Consider the following 15,174-nt stretch of genomic DNA (forward strand, 5'->3'; position numbering starts at 1 on the left):
CTCCACTTGAAGACCCCCAGGGTAGGGGAGAGCACCACCTCCCTTGGGAGCCCGTTCCAGACCTTGGCCACTCGAACTGTGAAGAAGTTCTTCCTAATGATCTAGCGTGTTACTGGATTGGCTGCAGCCACAGTGGTTTTGTCTGGATTAGCAGAAGAGACTGAGTTTAGATTTCGGTTCTCCTCTAGATGACTGTAACCAGCTACATCAAATAAATACATTTTGCATAAATAATAGGGGAAAGATCAAGTTAGCTGGAGTAAAGCCTATCCTTTGTCTGGTGTGGGCAAAATCTGTTATGGCCTGTGGAAGGCTCTAGCTGTACTGGTAGATATAAGGAAGTTGGATCAATGTTAAATCTATGGTTTGTTGCCTACTGTTCAAGCATTTGGTATAGCATTATACCAGCACAGAGGCAGGCTTAACCATAACATAGCAGAGCTGCTGCTCCATTGTAATCTGTACCTAATTCTGTCTAAGACTGGTTGCAATGAGCAAGTTAAACCGATGGGCACATATTCCTTTTTGCACACTGCATTATATTGACGATTTAAAAACCTCAGGAAACACAGAAGAGCTCCAGAAGAGTGCAACGAAGAAGTTGGATGCAGTATGTTATGGTAGCTTTGTTCTCCTCTAGTCTATCCAGCGTGGAGGTGTGTTGCAGATGGGATAAGGGTGAGAGGCACAACCGGCAAAGGTAATTCCTTTGTTTAAAACAAGTAAGTTGTTGCCATTCTGTTGAAATAGCTGATCACCTATTTTAATTGTCATAGAAATTAATGCAATTAATCTGCCACAGCTTCCATATTAGTTTCGCATGAGTATTTCCTTAGTTGGGTCTTGATCTCCATGTAAGTTCAGTATAGCCAAAATGTATTATACTAGGTGAGAGTAGTAATAAGCTATGGAGTTCAGCTAAACTACTAAAGGTAGGTCATGTAAATTATGAGCATCTAAAGGAAAAACTATGGGACAATGTTTTAACTATTTATTTGCGTCTATACATGTCTATTTATTTATAGACATTTTAATTTGCTGTCTATAGTAGATGAAATATTTACATCCCTCTTAACTGGCGCTCCCCTCCATCTACCCCTTTTTTTCACCTCCTTAATCATCGACCTCTTTAATATTTTCAAATCATTCTGGTCTGTTGGACGAATGTGCTCAGGCATGTTTTAGTCGGTGGAATGGCTCGACCAATAGACCATAACAGCTGCAGAGAAGTTTTTACTTAAAAAAAAAAAAAATCCTTTGTAGTTCACAGATTGACCTAATAAAGCCACCTCTTGCTTTGACACTGCTAAAAATAATTGGCCCAACCTGGCTGCTGTGATTGTGCCCAAAGTCTGTGCGTTCAAAAGTCTTTGAAAACTGTTAAATATATGCACACAATCACCTTGAAGACGAGCATAGTATTCTCAATGCTTTTAATATAAATGCAAAGCAAAAAGCATTTCTTGCTCAGCCGCATATAGCCAGCAGAGTTAAATGGATGTATGTTTTCCCTAAGTCTTTGTATAAAAAAAGTAAAAAACTAGAGTATTGTGGAAATTAATTTATGCATTTGCTTCCTACAGAAGAGAATGTGCCAGAGTGAAACAGAGGCTTTGATTGTGTCTGTGGTGCGATCTGATTACGTAGCAGTTTGAGAGAGAGGTTATGAAGTTTGATCCAAAAGTGACAGCCTCTTACAGAAAACCTGGTATAACCTCTGGAGGGCATGACTGGGGAGGTCGAGGCGTAACCCATATTTTCGGTGCCCTGGGCAGAAGAGGTGTACCTTCCAGGGGGCCGCTGCAGCGCGGGCAGGGGGGCTCCAGGCTCCCACCTCCGTGGCAGAGCAGGAAGGAGTAGGCAGGACCCCTCAGCCAGGGTTATGCTGGTTGGAGGACTGGAGCGCTCTGCCGAAAGCCATGCTCAGCAGCGGTGTAATTCGGCGATGGGATTAACCCCCTGGCTGTAACCTCCCACTTTCTCTCTCATTCTCCCCCTCTTCCTCCAGAGCCTCAAGCCCCCTTGGCTCCCAGTTGCTCCCTCCTGCTGTAGTTGCTGGAGGCCATAGCTGCTGAATCGTGCACCCTAGCTCTGTCAGCACCCGGGGCTCATGCCCGGGGCTAACTGTGCTACTGACTTCAGGCTTTTCTTTCAGCTTGCTCTTGCTTAGGTACAAGACAAAGTGGAGAGTTCAACTGAGAGCTCATGTTGCTTTTGAATGTCTGTGGCAAACTAAAACTCAAGTAACAGCAAGAACTTTAAGACAATGAGCTACTTGGGTTCAACAGCTTGCTCTCTCAATTTAATATATTTATTGAGGAAACATACCAATATAACATCTCTAACCATAACGCACGGTTACAAAATGTGTTCTGTATTAATACATTTGGTATTGCTTGTTTAATTCTCCCAAGCACTCTCCCCCAAGAAACATAGTGCTCTGCCATTTTTCCCCCCATTGCTGGTATGTGGGTACCTGACATGCAATATTTTGCTTGTTTTTAAAATGATATTTCTGAGTGTCTGCTATTAATGGGATTTCTACCATCTGGGTGCTGCTCTCTAGAGTATGTTTCAGATATTCCCAGAACTATCAAACAAAGCTCATGGTTTTCCTTATTTTAACCCCTTTCAACGATGTCATTTTCTGTCGTGTCCGTCTGTCTTAACGTAAGGTAATTCTTATATTGGTAACAGGACAGTCCATTATGACTTGGGGGTTTGCTGACTGGAAACTAGGCAGAAGCCAGGGTAGATGCGCACCTTATAGACTAACTAAATAAGATATGTGTAGAGCACAAGCGTTCCTGATCTCACGTTCACTTCATCGGGTGCATCAGACAACTGGAAACTAAGCATCTTAGTCAAGCTGTCTGCCACATAGTCTGCTGGTCTGAAACCTAGCTGAGAAAGTCCCCCAAGAAACCTTTCCTATGGGACAGGTCTTGGAAGGGAGTGAGGAAGGGGAAATGGCTCTGTTCTTTGAGGGAAAGGCTTCCTAGTCTGATAAAGGGCCCCATTGTATGTGCGTGCATACAAAGCCGCTTTCTCTGAAATGGTTGCATCCTAAAATGTTGCTGCAGCAAGTTCCTAGTTTGTGGGAAAACTGCTGAGTGGGTGGATGACAAGCTGCAGTATTTTGTGTTAAACATGTGATGCGTGCCCTGAATGGAAGTCTGACTGATGCTTTACTTAATTTTTAAGGATTTGGGTTTTTTTTCCCTTATTTGGAAGTAGCTCTGCTTGCATTGCTATAGAGACAGTGCTTGTCCCATTATAGCCTTGTGACAGCAGTAGGATTTGTCTCCAAACCTGTTTTTTCTTGCATTCCTTGTTCCCATCCTACCCTTCTCCAGGCATGGTAGTTCCTTCCTCATTACTCTCTTTGCCTTGGCCAAGACTGTTTAAAAGAATTAATCATGTTTCAAGGATAACTGTCATAGATTTCCTTCTGCCGTGTTTTCAGAAAAAAAAAGCATGTTAGTGATGTCTAGAAACGCAGTTGTTTTAAGAATGTACTGGCATCTGCATTCATTGTTACTCTGACAGGGATTTTTTTATTTTTTTGCAAAAATTCTTCTCTGATTGTATTTTGAATCACTGAAAGGCTGAGCGCTATCCAAAGCAGATTGTATAATTCTCAGCAAAAGTCTGCAACTATTTTATTATTTAATTCCTGGTTTAAAAAAGAAGCCCTGCTTAATGAAAGAGCAGTAATTTGTAATGCATTTGTCTGGGACCTCTTGATACACTGCAATTGTAAGAGAAGAATGACCAAGTTCACATGGCCACACGCTCGCGCTCTCTCATATTTGAAAATGAATGGTTTTGCATATCATGGAGTCACTGCGAGGAGACTGCACGCAATCCCGTTGATTTTAGTAGGGCTCTGCTTTGTGCAGCAATTCCCAGGCTCAACTGCGGGAGTTAATTTGCCATGGACAGCATTAACATTTCCAGTTGTGTAACCTCAAAAAAAGGTTTATTGGCTGACTGTAATATAGTCGGTGTTGTCAAGGCAATGGACTTATTGTTTGCCTTCAAAAGCAACTCTTTCCCCCCCCCAAGGTATCTGCAGTAGGATGGAAGAGAGGGAAGGGGAAAGGGAAGCCTGTTGGAGCGGGGCAGGGAAGTGGTGGATAAGGGAACCATTATGTGAACACTAAATGTGCTAGGAGCCGTGATGCTAACTGTTACACATCATTATTTGGTCTCCCAGATTCTGGGCGTGTGCCTTGAGCCAACTATGACGGTCCTGAAACGAGTTAGGTTTTGAGTTTCTTGACATTCGATGGGCATGCTTTGCGAGCTTTAGTTCTGGTTTATTTTTGTGGTTAAAGTAGCCCTTTGTGGTAATTCATGTGTCAGTTCAGCAACTTAATAGTTAAAAACACACAAAAGACCAAAGCAAATTGTAATTTGAAGCTGGGTTTCTAGATTTAGTTGGAAGTGAACTACTTTACAATCCTTTTTTGACTCTTTTGTAGCCTGTAACAGGTTTGAAATGGAAAGCTGGGTTGGAAAAGCTGACTTTTTTTTTCTTAAAAAGAAAGAGAGAAGAATTGGTTGGAAAACCAGAAAAACAAACGTGGTTCTAAATTTCTGTTTACAGAATTAATGTTGCCATTGACTGGTGCCTGTTTGTGTTTGACTGCTGTTGTGCCTGCTGCTTTTGTTATACGTGAGCTCCCTTTTGATAATGTTACTGGCCTTTATTTTCATGACCGAATAAATATTTAATACTCTGTTAGCCCAGTGTGTGCATGACAGTAGGAGGTATACCTCTCACTGCTGCCATAACATTCATAACCGTAGCCACTCTTAGTTCTCTGTGCCTAGATTAAGCCAGGACTCGAATTGTTGGGATTTTCGGTTTGTGCTGAAAGTGGTTGGCACAACAGTGCGGAAAATTGCGCTCTGCATACCTTCCCTATGCTTTTTCCTGTTAGTCTCTTACAAATTATAGGAAATGAAGGGTGGGAAGGGATCTCAGGAGGTCACATCTAGTCCAGTTCCCTGCTCCAAGCAGGACCAGCCCCAAGTACATCATCCCAGCCAAGGCTTTGTCTACCCAGGTCTTCAAAACCTCCAAGGATGGAGACTCCACCACCTCTCTGGGGAGCTTGTTCTAGTGCTTCACTGCCATCATTGTGAGAGAGTCTTTCCTAATATCCAACCTCAACTTGCCTTGCTGCAGCTTGAGCCCATTGCTCCTTGTCCTGTCGTCTGCTCCCACTGAGAACAGCCCAGCTCCATCCTCTTTGCAGCCCCCCGGCAGGGAGGTGAAGGCTGCTATTCAATCCCCTTCGGTCTTCTCTTCGGCAGACTAAATCAGCCCAGTTCCCTCGGCCTCTCATCACCAGTCCTGTCCCCCAGCCCCACAACCATTTTAATTGCCCTCGACGGGACTCTCTCCAATTTGCTTCCTCCAATATTACATACAAAAGCAATGTTTGCCTATTATGGCAGGCTCCTGTTTGGGTCAAGGATTGCATATTCACCATTAATTATGCTAATGCCCTCAAATCTGTGACTTCCTGATTCCAGTTGCTGAATAATATATTGAGCTATCTTGATACTAGAGAAACAGTTTTGTATACATTTGTCCCTATTCCTTGCACTGGATGATTAAACCTTGGGGAAAAAACAGCGCACTGCCTCCAGTTAGTTTATGTAAGTAGGTAGTTCCACTTTGCTACTGAAAAATTTGCTTATTTCTAGCAAGACCCAAAACTTGTTTTGACAGACTACTCATTTTCATTAATTGGCTTAACTAGTGCACTCAGCATTTAAAAGACGAGTTTAAGTAGAGGAGGGAATATACATGCTTTAGAAGTGCTAAATTGTTTATTATAAAACTATTGCCAATAAGCTGTGCTATAAAAATCATCCTATTCTCTCTTAATTTACAATAATTGATTAGACTGCTTACCTTCAAATGAAAAAAAAATACTCAGGATAGGTAATGAAGTTCCTATATGGCTCTGTGCATTGAATTACCTTTGTGGGATGCGTACTTTCAAGTGACCGGTGGAGTCTTGCTCCTTGGCAATAGGTTGGTGTCCTCATTGCTACTGTAATGTTAGTCAAGGGAGGGGACTGGCTGCATTGCTAATAAGCACGCTTCTACTGCCTGAGCCAGTGACACAAGTGACATTTTGAGATTTGTTAAAAAACAAAAACCAAACAACAACCCAAAAACCAATGAGTCTGTTTATTGGCCCTAGCGTTTCCTGTTGATCTTTGCAGGTCAATTAAACAAGATCTTTATAGGCAGCCCTCTTGGTTGAGGCACTGCAGAAGCATCCCAATCTCTTTGCATTTAGGCTGTTTATACTAGGCATTAGGTAGGATTTAACTGTATCATCCCATTGTGTTTTAAGGCTATACGTGTAACTTTTGGCTTGTGAATTCTGTTTTGGTTCTAATATGTGCGTTAGCCAAGATCCAATTACTTTTTCACCATAATATATTTCTAAACTATGGGTCCAGCTAGGGCATGATTTAGACTGTCCGTTGACGATTTCTGCGTGCATTGCTTGTAATGCACATGCTAGGTAGACATATTTGTGTGCATGAAAATACGTGACTACACTCTTGTGAGGGTCCCATCCACTGAAACTATCCGTACCGTTTGCAAAGCTGTAGTTTTTCTGTAAGCTGACATGGTGCAAAGAACAGCACCATATGCTGGAAGTACACCTGCATGACATTTTTTTGGTTTTTTAGGAAGTACTGTAGTTGCCCTGAACTAGTTGTTGCCAGTTTTAAGCCATGTGTCAGCAGCATTGATCTTTTTTTCAATGTACTGTACTAAGAAATTAGTCCCTTAACTGCATGCCAAAGAAGCATAAGCTGGGTTTGGAGTTAAATGATATGATAAGGACCCTCTTTATAGGCTTATGTCTTGTCTTGTGTTTAAGCTCCTGTAACTTTAAACTTCCTGGTTATGTTCTAGGGGAAAACTTAAAAAAAAAAAAAAATCTTGCAATGTTAAGTGTTATCCCAGAACAAATGCCTACAGTCTGGTTACAAAGTTGAAAGTAAACCTTCAGATTGGAAGTGTTGACAGTCCCTTCTCAGCAATGCTGTTACATTTCTTTCGTTAATTTTTTTAATTGACAGAATGCCTGGTTGGAATAGTAGTGAGAAATGTAAATGCCGGCATAGTTTCCGTCTTCTACCAGTGTATTTAAAGAGGCTGTTTATAGTGCTGGGTAGAATAAAGCCATGGGGTAGAAAATCTAGCTTGGTGTAGTGGCGTCCTGCCATATATAGAAGAGAATCTGAAATCTGTAGAATCAGTTTCCTGAATGTGTTGGTTTAATCTATGATGCTGGTAAGCTCACATTGTGTTTTTTAAATGAGCATTGTGCTATGCATTTAAACCATTGGGCAGTTTTGTGAATAAGATTTAGTTGCCGCTTTTTGCATTTTGCTACATACATGCATTTTTTATGCATGGAGCCTGAATTGCTGTTCTTAGCAGCTTGCCTTTTAAACATCCCTCTCGGTCGTCAGCTCCTGGAGGTCACCAAATAGATCACGGAGCTGCAGAGTGGTCCCTGATGGACACCTGCATGACCGGCTGCTTCGTCAGTACTTCAGGCAATTTGTGAGCCGTTCAAGAGGGGGGGCACTGAATTAGATTGTTGATAGCGTCCCTCCAAGACTGCTATTAGCAGCACACTACTCTATGCTTCTCTACTGCAGAAGACAGAGTGATATTTGTGTTCCCACAGCATGTTGTAAAATGCATGAGATTTTTGCTCATCCTCCTTGGAAATAAGCATAGGAAAATGAGAGCAACCTGAATCAGAAGCTGTTAGAAGAGCTTGCAGGAATCTGCAGCAATTTATACTTATTCTTTTATTCTGCCTTCCTAACTATGGATTAGAAGACCTGATTATTTTTTGCAATGGGCTTTTTCCATAATGGCATTCTTGTATTGTTTGGTCAGAGCTTGCACAGGAGGAAAACAGGCTGCTGAATTTAGTCACTGATCTCTATTAGCCGTGGCCTAAGGCTATGCTGAGATTTATATCCCATTTGTATTGTTGCAGCTCAAAAGAAGAATGTTCAGAGGATGACAAGTGTATTCTGAGTAGGTATGTTGTTTCATTTTCATATGAAACCCATTTTTTTTTTCCTGCTACCATTGGTCAGAAATCAGGTTAATAAGAGCAGAATGTAGCACAATGCTGCAGTGTCCCTGTTTTAAGGTAGAACAATAGCATTACAAAAGCTCTTAAAAAAAAAAAAATTAGCTGCTTTTATTAAATAAAGCTGCATTGTGCTGGTGTTCTCAGTGCAGTCTCTCTCTTTTTTTTTTTTTTTTTTTTAAACATATACTGCAGTCAACGCTTCCCTAACGAGGTGGCACTATTGTTGAGTTAGAAGGATAGAATCATCATATTGCTTTAGGGGACAGCAGGATTTAAAAGGAGATGCCTCACAGCCCTATTTTACAGATTGGAAGCATCGGTTTAAGGGCATTGGCAGAATCGTTTGCTTGTTCCTAGCAGCAGCCACTGCTGTGTCAGGAGTGTGGAATGGAAGTCCTAGTTGGTAGTCTGTTATGGAAACGCTGTTTACTGTTATTGTAGTACCGTGGTGACAACATGCCATTGAAATGGAAAACGAGCTCTCCTGCTATCTGGAAATTCCCAGTTCCTGTGCTTAAAACATCCAGGTCATCGCCACTTTCTCCAGCATACATGTAAGTGAGAGAAATGAGGATAATAAGGTGGGATTGCTTTCGTGAGACTCCCCTGTGGCAAAATACCCTGTTCTAGCTTTAATGACATTGGCACTCAGAATTTGATCTTCTTTTTTCCCCTTTTTGTATAGAACCTCTAGTTTTTACCCTGTTTTCTTTTTCCCGTGATGGATGTTTTGTGTCGAGTCTTTCCTTTTTCGTTGAAATGCAGAGAGATTGTGCAGCCTGAACCATGTTCCCAAATATATTTAAATGTTCATTGGAAAGTTCATGTTATCGTCAATTTGTGACACAGATCTTGGATTAAGAAGTCTAAGCGTCTAGGCAGGCTTCATTCATAGGAAAGGATAACTCCCCCCTGCTTTTTACACTTAGATATCAGACATGGACCCACCTGATTTATTGTTGTGTACTTTGGTAGGTATTTTACTTCTCGAATGATGAAGCTTGTTTCAGTCTTTGCTTTCTTAATATGGAAGACAGTAAATGAGCATCGTTGAACTTACCTTCTTTTGTGTGACATGTATATGTGTTTATGCAGTTAGTATATGTACCATAGGATTTTTCTACATGTACATGTATTTCAACATGCATAAAATGCCTGTCTGAATTTGCTTAGGCAAAGCTGCTATTTCAACTTTGCATTATTGCTTTAAGTTTTGTATTGGTGTATACAGGTGGCTTTTTCTTTAGAAGTATGAAATAAAGCCAAATATCAAATACACCATTTTTTTCTTTTTTGTTGTTTTTTGAAGGGTGCAGTCACAAGATTTTCTTTATACTGGGAATGCTTATTTTCATATTGAAGTCCATTTCATATTGCAGACAATATGGTATGTAAAAAATAAAAAAAATCACCGTAATAAAAACAGCTGACTTTTCAGTAGTATTCTTAGCTTCAGTAGTGCCTTAGCTATAGTGTTAACGCTTTGGGTCTATATTTAGATTTAAAAAATCTTGTCTCAAACCTGATTGTATATAGTTGTTGCTTTTATCTGCTAAGGGGGTATATTTTGATGCCTAGATGCATTTATAGGTGCTATAAATATTTTTCTTTTGTGGGGTCAGTCACTCTTCGTAAGAGGCAAAGTATGCCTAATTCCTATTGTTCTTGTTTGAGAAGTAATGTGGTGAGAGATGACATACAATATATAGTCTCTTCATTTGAAGTGTATTTTCCTGCATGTACTGCAGATGTTTTATCAGAGACTTCCACCAAGCTTGTAGTGTTACCCCAAAGCAATGTTATTTCAGTTAATTAGAGGCTCTGAATGAGAGAGACATTGTCCAAGACAGCAGTGCAATTCCCACTCCTCCTTTGTGCCACCCTCCAAAAAAAAAAAAAAAAAAGGGAAAAGAAAAGTTTTGAGGCCTTTAAATCCATTTTGGGAAAACTGTCTTAAGTGTTGTCTGGTATTCATCTTGGTGGATTTTCAAATCATGAGATTTAAGGGACAGTAAGACTTCAAAAATTAAACTGTTCTGTTCTGAGATCCCTGCTGCTCATGCAGAGTAAGATAACGTACTTCATGCGTCTGCTCTGATTCGTTCGCCTTGCTGGCCGTGTGCTCCAGCATCTTGCATTGCTATGTGGTGTTGGCTGGACCAATGTATTCAAAATATTTGGAGCAAGTCAGTAAAAACACTTCATTATTCTTACAGTAGGCATGTCTGAAGCATGTGGAATATGAGAACAGCAGCTTTCACAGTATTGTACCGCTAGCATTTAAATGTCTAAGCCCACATGTTTCTACACTGGTACAATGCTGGCATTAGCAGGACTTTTACATGTAGTATAAATCTATGCAGGTTAAAAAGACGGAGAGCAGCATTACAAAATGGAACCAGTTTGATTAGACGATATGTCCGATTCTAAAAATAGCGTCCTGATCTGGTTGTAAGGATACAAAGGTGATAGAAACTCATGTCCATTGGAAAGATACATGACATATTTGTCTACATCTCCATGCTTGCATTTCTCTTTTACGTGCAGTAGTGTGTGTGTGTGTGTGAGCAAGCAGACCTAACCTTTTCCGATACCATGACAAAGAGTAAGCGGAGAGTAGAAACATAAGTATTGGTAATGTGAGCATCCTCTGACTTAAAATGACTCCTTATTGTTCTTAGAAATATATATTTCTATGTTTCCTAAATACTGCTTGCAGTCGCGTATAATCTGAACAAACCTTCATTCCTCTAACTGGTTAACTCTGACATCTAGTGATGTGGTAATCCTAATTCATACTAACTTTATAACAAAAAAGTAAATACGCTGCCTACTTTAAGGTTTTTTAAATATTTTTTTCTAATTGGTGAGGTGTAATATCCCACATTTCAGTTGTTCTAGAACAGTTAACTTTGGCTCCAAACATTTAATCCTGTTTCTGGTTTCCAAATGGCCTACCAAGTAGCTAGAGCAAAAGAAAGGGGATTAGTGCACCTACATTTCATTATATTTTTTGACTCGTTGCTAAGGGCAAGGCACCTAACTCCTGCCTTGGTTTCCGTGTCAATGTAAAATGGGCTCCTTACACCATATTCTGTTGTAGTTAAAAACACGGAGTCTAAAGCTTATGAGCACATGCAGTGTTTTGATCGAAGGTTGCCATGCGAGTTAAAGGGATCACTGTTATTGCCACCCAGAAAAGCCCTGTATGTTCCGTGTCTGGGTCAGTTTAGAGCAGATTTATTTGCAACTTGGTTTGACACTGGTTTGAAAGGCTGCAGGAGCAGTACAGCGAGAGCGATTTAAGGGAGTCCCTGGCTGGAATCGGTTTGCATAGAGGTGGTAAGGAGCGTGTGCGTCATGAAGTCAGTTTTTCAAGTTGAGCCTGTGATTTGTAGCCTGGGGTAGGCAGAGGTCTGCGCTCTTCAGGCACACTAGTTGGGACTTTTTCAGGGGCAAAATGCTGCTTCCTTGGCACCGGGAAGGAGAGGGTGCACCACGTTTCATGACCCCGACTTGCCGCCTGGTGATGCTACGGATGCTTCTGTCACTAATTGTTAAAGCATAACGAGCACTCAATCTGTATCAATATTTTCAACTCATGTAGAACGGAAGAAGGAAATTGTTTAAACTGTCGGACGAAGGTCCAAATACTGTTTGATGAAGATGTACCTGAGTAACTTATTGGCCCTTTGTTGAACCAGACAAAGAGTTGGAGGTTTTCCAGTGAGCCGTCCTTTTGGCATATGTCTCGTAGGTAAAATCTGGTAGAATGAGAGCTGGGGGGCTGCCACGTGAGCGGCCTTTTTACGTGTGAAACCACTTGACTTCAGTGCACGAATTAAAAAAGCTATAGATGCATGTATGTGTGTATGTGGGGGAGGGGAGTTATTTAAAATTACTTTTCACTTCATGCCTCTAGTCTTGCTCTCCAAGCATGAAAGCGGATAACATAGACTCGTGTGCTAAAATCTGAAGACTAGAGCTGTTGAAGCAAGCCAGTAATCTTATTTATGGGACATACGTTTGAACTTGCTTGTTCTATGTTGACTGCTCTTGGCAGTATTCATCAGTTAATATTAGTCTGGTCATAGGAGCAGTTTTCATTAGAGCCACAGAGAAAGGAATACAGCTATAGATGAAGAACAGGATGTTTCTTCGTGTTTAGGGATGCCTTGAAAAACACAATGAAATATTTACATGCAAAGAGACATTGGGTCAATTTAAAATGAATGTGTTAGAGTGGGGATGCTACTCACTAGACAGTGTTAATTTGCTCACAAAATACTGTTTTGAGGGAGCTATATTGGTGCTGGCTGAGTGGTCTGCTTTGTTGAATGTTTCTTAGGTTTCTTCATCACTTAAATTAGTTTCTATTGGGATGTTGCAAAAGAAGTTTCCCCAAAGCCGATAAACCATTATATTCTTCTCTCCCAACTTATGCAAATCTCCCTTTGACGTGTAGGGAGGCCAACCGGAGAGAGTCAAGTACCACACTGCATCTCTGAAAAGAACTGCTTGTCATCGGTAACAGTAAAACCAATCAATCAGTCAGTTTTGCTTTTAACTAGAAATCACGGTGATGCTTTCTGTAGAGGATTTTTTTAATCTTGGCACATCTCAATTGGTTACCAGAAGGGTTGCAACCTGTTCTGCAAAAATGAACGTGCTTAACTGAATGAATAATTCTTCAATATGTCTTGGTTAAAAATAAGTCATATTAAAAAAACTTGAAAAATATCCAGTTTCTAAACTTAGTGCCTTCTGGCTTTCTTATGTTCTACAGAGATTTGTTGGCTTTTTTTTTCTTTTGGTAAAAATGAGCCCTTCAGTTTGGTTTTGATGGCAGACTGGGTAGCATTAAGAGAAATAAAGTAGCTTAAATGATTATGCAAATACCTTGTCATCAAAAGGTGTACAAAATAGTGTAGCTCATGCAAGTCATATATATTTTTGTCTGGAGTCAGGAAATTACAGTGGAGAAACGGAAGTCATTTACCATATAGAAAAGCAGAATGAAGAGTGTTAGTTTTCAGCTGTTTTTGGTGTATTTTCTTGTTTTGGTTAGTTGTATCCTATCAAGCCATTAATTACACTATTAGAGATGTTGGGTTTAATTTATATGATACAAGATACATACGTTTAAATTTGAAGTGGAAATATAAATGAAAAGGGGTTGCTTATGTAAAGTAATCAGTGTACCAGAGATCACCCATAGGAGTTAGCTCTTTCTAAAGAGACCGTCCTCTGTGCCATCGGTGTTAGAAAATCACATCCAGTAAGTAACAATTTTGATGGCCCTCTGACTGCTTAAGACAGTTCACCCTATATTCACACCACAGCAGCTTCTCTTCTGTGAATTTTGCTAGGGTTTCCCTTTTAAGCAATGATTTTCTGTCTAGTTTTAGGATTTCAGCTAAAAATTAGCATATGAGCTGTCAGGGGGGAAATCCATCCAGAAGTTCATGATAACAATAAGTAGAATACTTAAATCAGCTGAAATATGGAAAAAATAGTATATATTATTTAAAGACTCATAGATTGTCAGGCCGGAAAGGACCTCGGGAGATCATCGGGTCCAGCCCTCTGCACCAGGCAGGAAAGATAACTGGGGTCCGGCGACCCCAGTGAGGTGACTGGCTAGTCTCCAGTTGAAAACTTCCAGGGTAAGCGATTTGCACCACTTCAGGAGGGAGCTTATTCCACAGTCTGGACACCCTGGCTGTGAAGAAGTTTTTCCTAATGTTGAGCCCGAATCGGTCTTCCAGGAGTTTGTGGCCATTACTCCTGGTTCTCCCCTCGGGTGCCCTGGGGAACAGTTGCTCACCGAGCCCTTGATGCACTCCCCTAGTGTAGCGGTAAGCTGCTACCAGGTCTCCTCTCAGCCTTCTCTTCCTCAGGCTGAAGAGTCCCAGGTCCTTCAGCCTTTCCTCCCATGGCATGCCGTGTAAGACTCTTCTTTGGACTCTCTCAAGCGTGCCCATGTCCTTGCTGAAGTGCGGTGCCCAGGACTGGACGCAGTACTCCAGCTGCGGTCTCACCAACGCTGAGCAGAGAGGAAGAATCACCTCCTTGGCTTTGCTGGAGATGCTTCGGTTGATGCACGCCAGGGTGTTATCTGCCCTGCTGGCTGCAGCATCGCACTGCCGGCTCATATTCATCCTGCGGTCTGTTATTACCCCCAGGTCCCTTTTGTTCGTGGTGCTGGTCAGTTTGGTGCCCCCAAGCCTGTAGGTGTGTTGGGGGTCGCTCATCCCGAGGTGCAGCACTTTACATTTCTCGACGTTGAACTCCATCAGGTTGTGATCCGCCCAACTTGCCAGCCTGTCTAGGTCCACCTGTATCTGTAGCCTATCAAGTGTGACCGTGCTTCCTCATAACGTGGTCAGTGAGCTCTTCCCCCCACATCCAAATCGTTAATAAAGCTGTTGAAAAGTACTGGACCCAGCACCGACCCGTGCGGGACACCGCTGCCCACTTCTTGCCAGGACGACACAGATCCTTTCACTATGACTCTCTGGGTCCTATCCTGCAGCCAGTTTCTCACCCACCTGACTGTCTCAGAGTTAAGCCCACAATCCTCCAATTGTCTTGCGAGGACATCGTGAGATACTAGATCAAACGCCTTTTGGAATAAAGGATAAAGGGCAATTCTCCACCTCCTCATGGTGGTTTTTTGTTTAGCCTTTTGTAATTGTGCTTGTGTCTCGTCCTATCCCCCCCAAAAAAACAAACAAACAAGTCTTAACTTTCTTTTCAGCTGCTTCTGTGGATGATTTTGTTTTGGAAACTTGAAAAAATGTAAAATAAAACTTTATAGTGATAACATGCAATAAAACTCTGAATCTCTGATGCCTTGAAGCTTGCTGGCACTAGTGATATTTAGGAGCATATTTTGACCAGTTATTCTATGTATCGATGTTCTCAAAACATCTGAATCCTGTTACAGGTTGTGACGTTGCAGTGCAACGTGATGCTCTTTTGGTACATCCCAAAGCAATGTCATGGA

General features: G+C 41.4%; 1 protein-coding gene across 11 annotated transcripts in view; it reads left to right on the forward strand.

The window, feature by feature from the left end:
- Positions 1–15,174, forward strand: part of KLHL13 (kelch like family member 13) — a 108,478-nt gene that overhangs the window by 48,487 nt on the left and 44,817 nt on the right. The window contains exon 1 of one of the 11 annotated variants that reach the window (XM_014601573.2): positions 8,607–8,719. The exons of the other annotated variants lie outside the window; for them this stretch is intronic. Within the exon in view, the coding sequence (XP_014457059.1) occupies positions 8,622–8,719 (98 nt within the window). The 5' untranslated portion in view covers positions 8,607–8,621. Of the gene's footprint in view, positions 1–8,606; positions 8,720–15,174 lie in introns of those variants that run through there. 11 annotated transcript variants of the gene reach the window in all.

The sequence above is a fragment of the Alligator mississippiensis genome, chromosome 8 (genome assembly GCF_030867095.1).
Source record: "Alligator mississippiensis isolate rAllMis1 chromosome 8, rAllMis1, whole genome shotgun sequence".
Taxonomy (NCBI): Eukaryota; Metazoa; Chordata; order Crocodylia; family Alligatoridae; genus Alligator; species Alligator mississippiensis.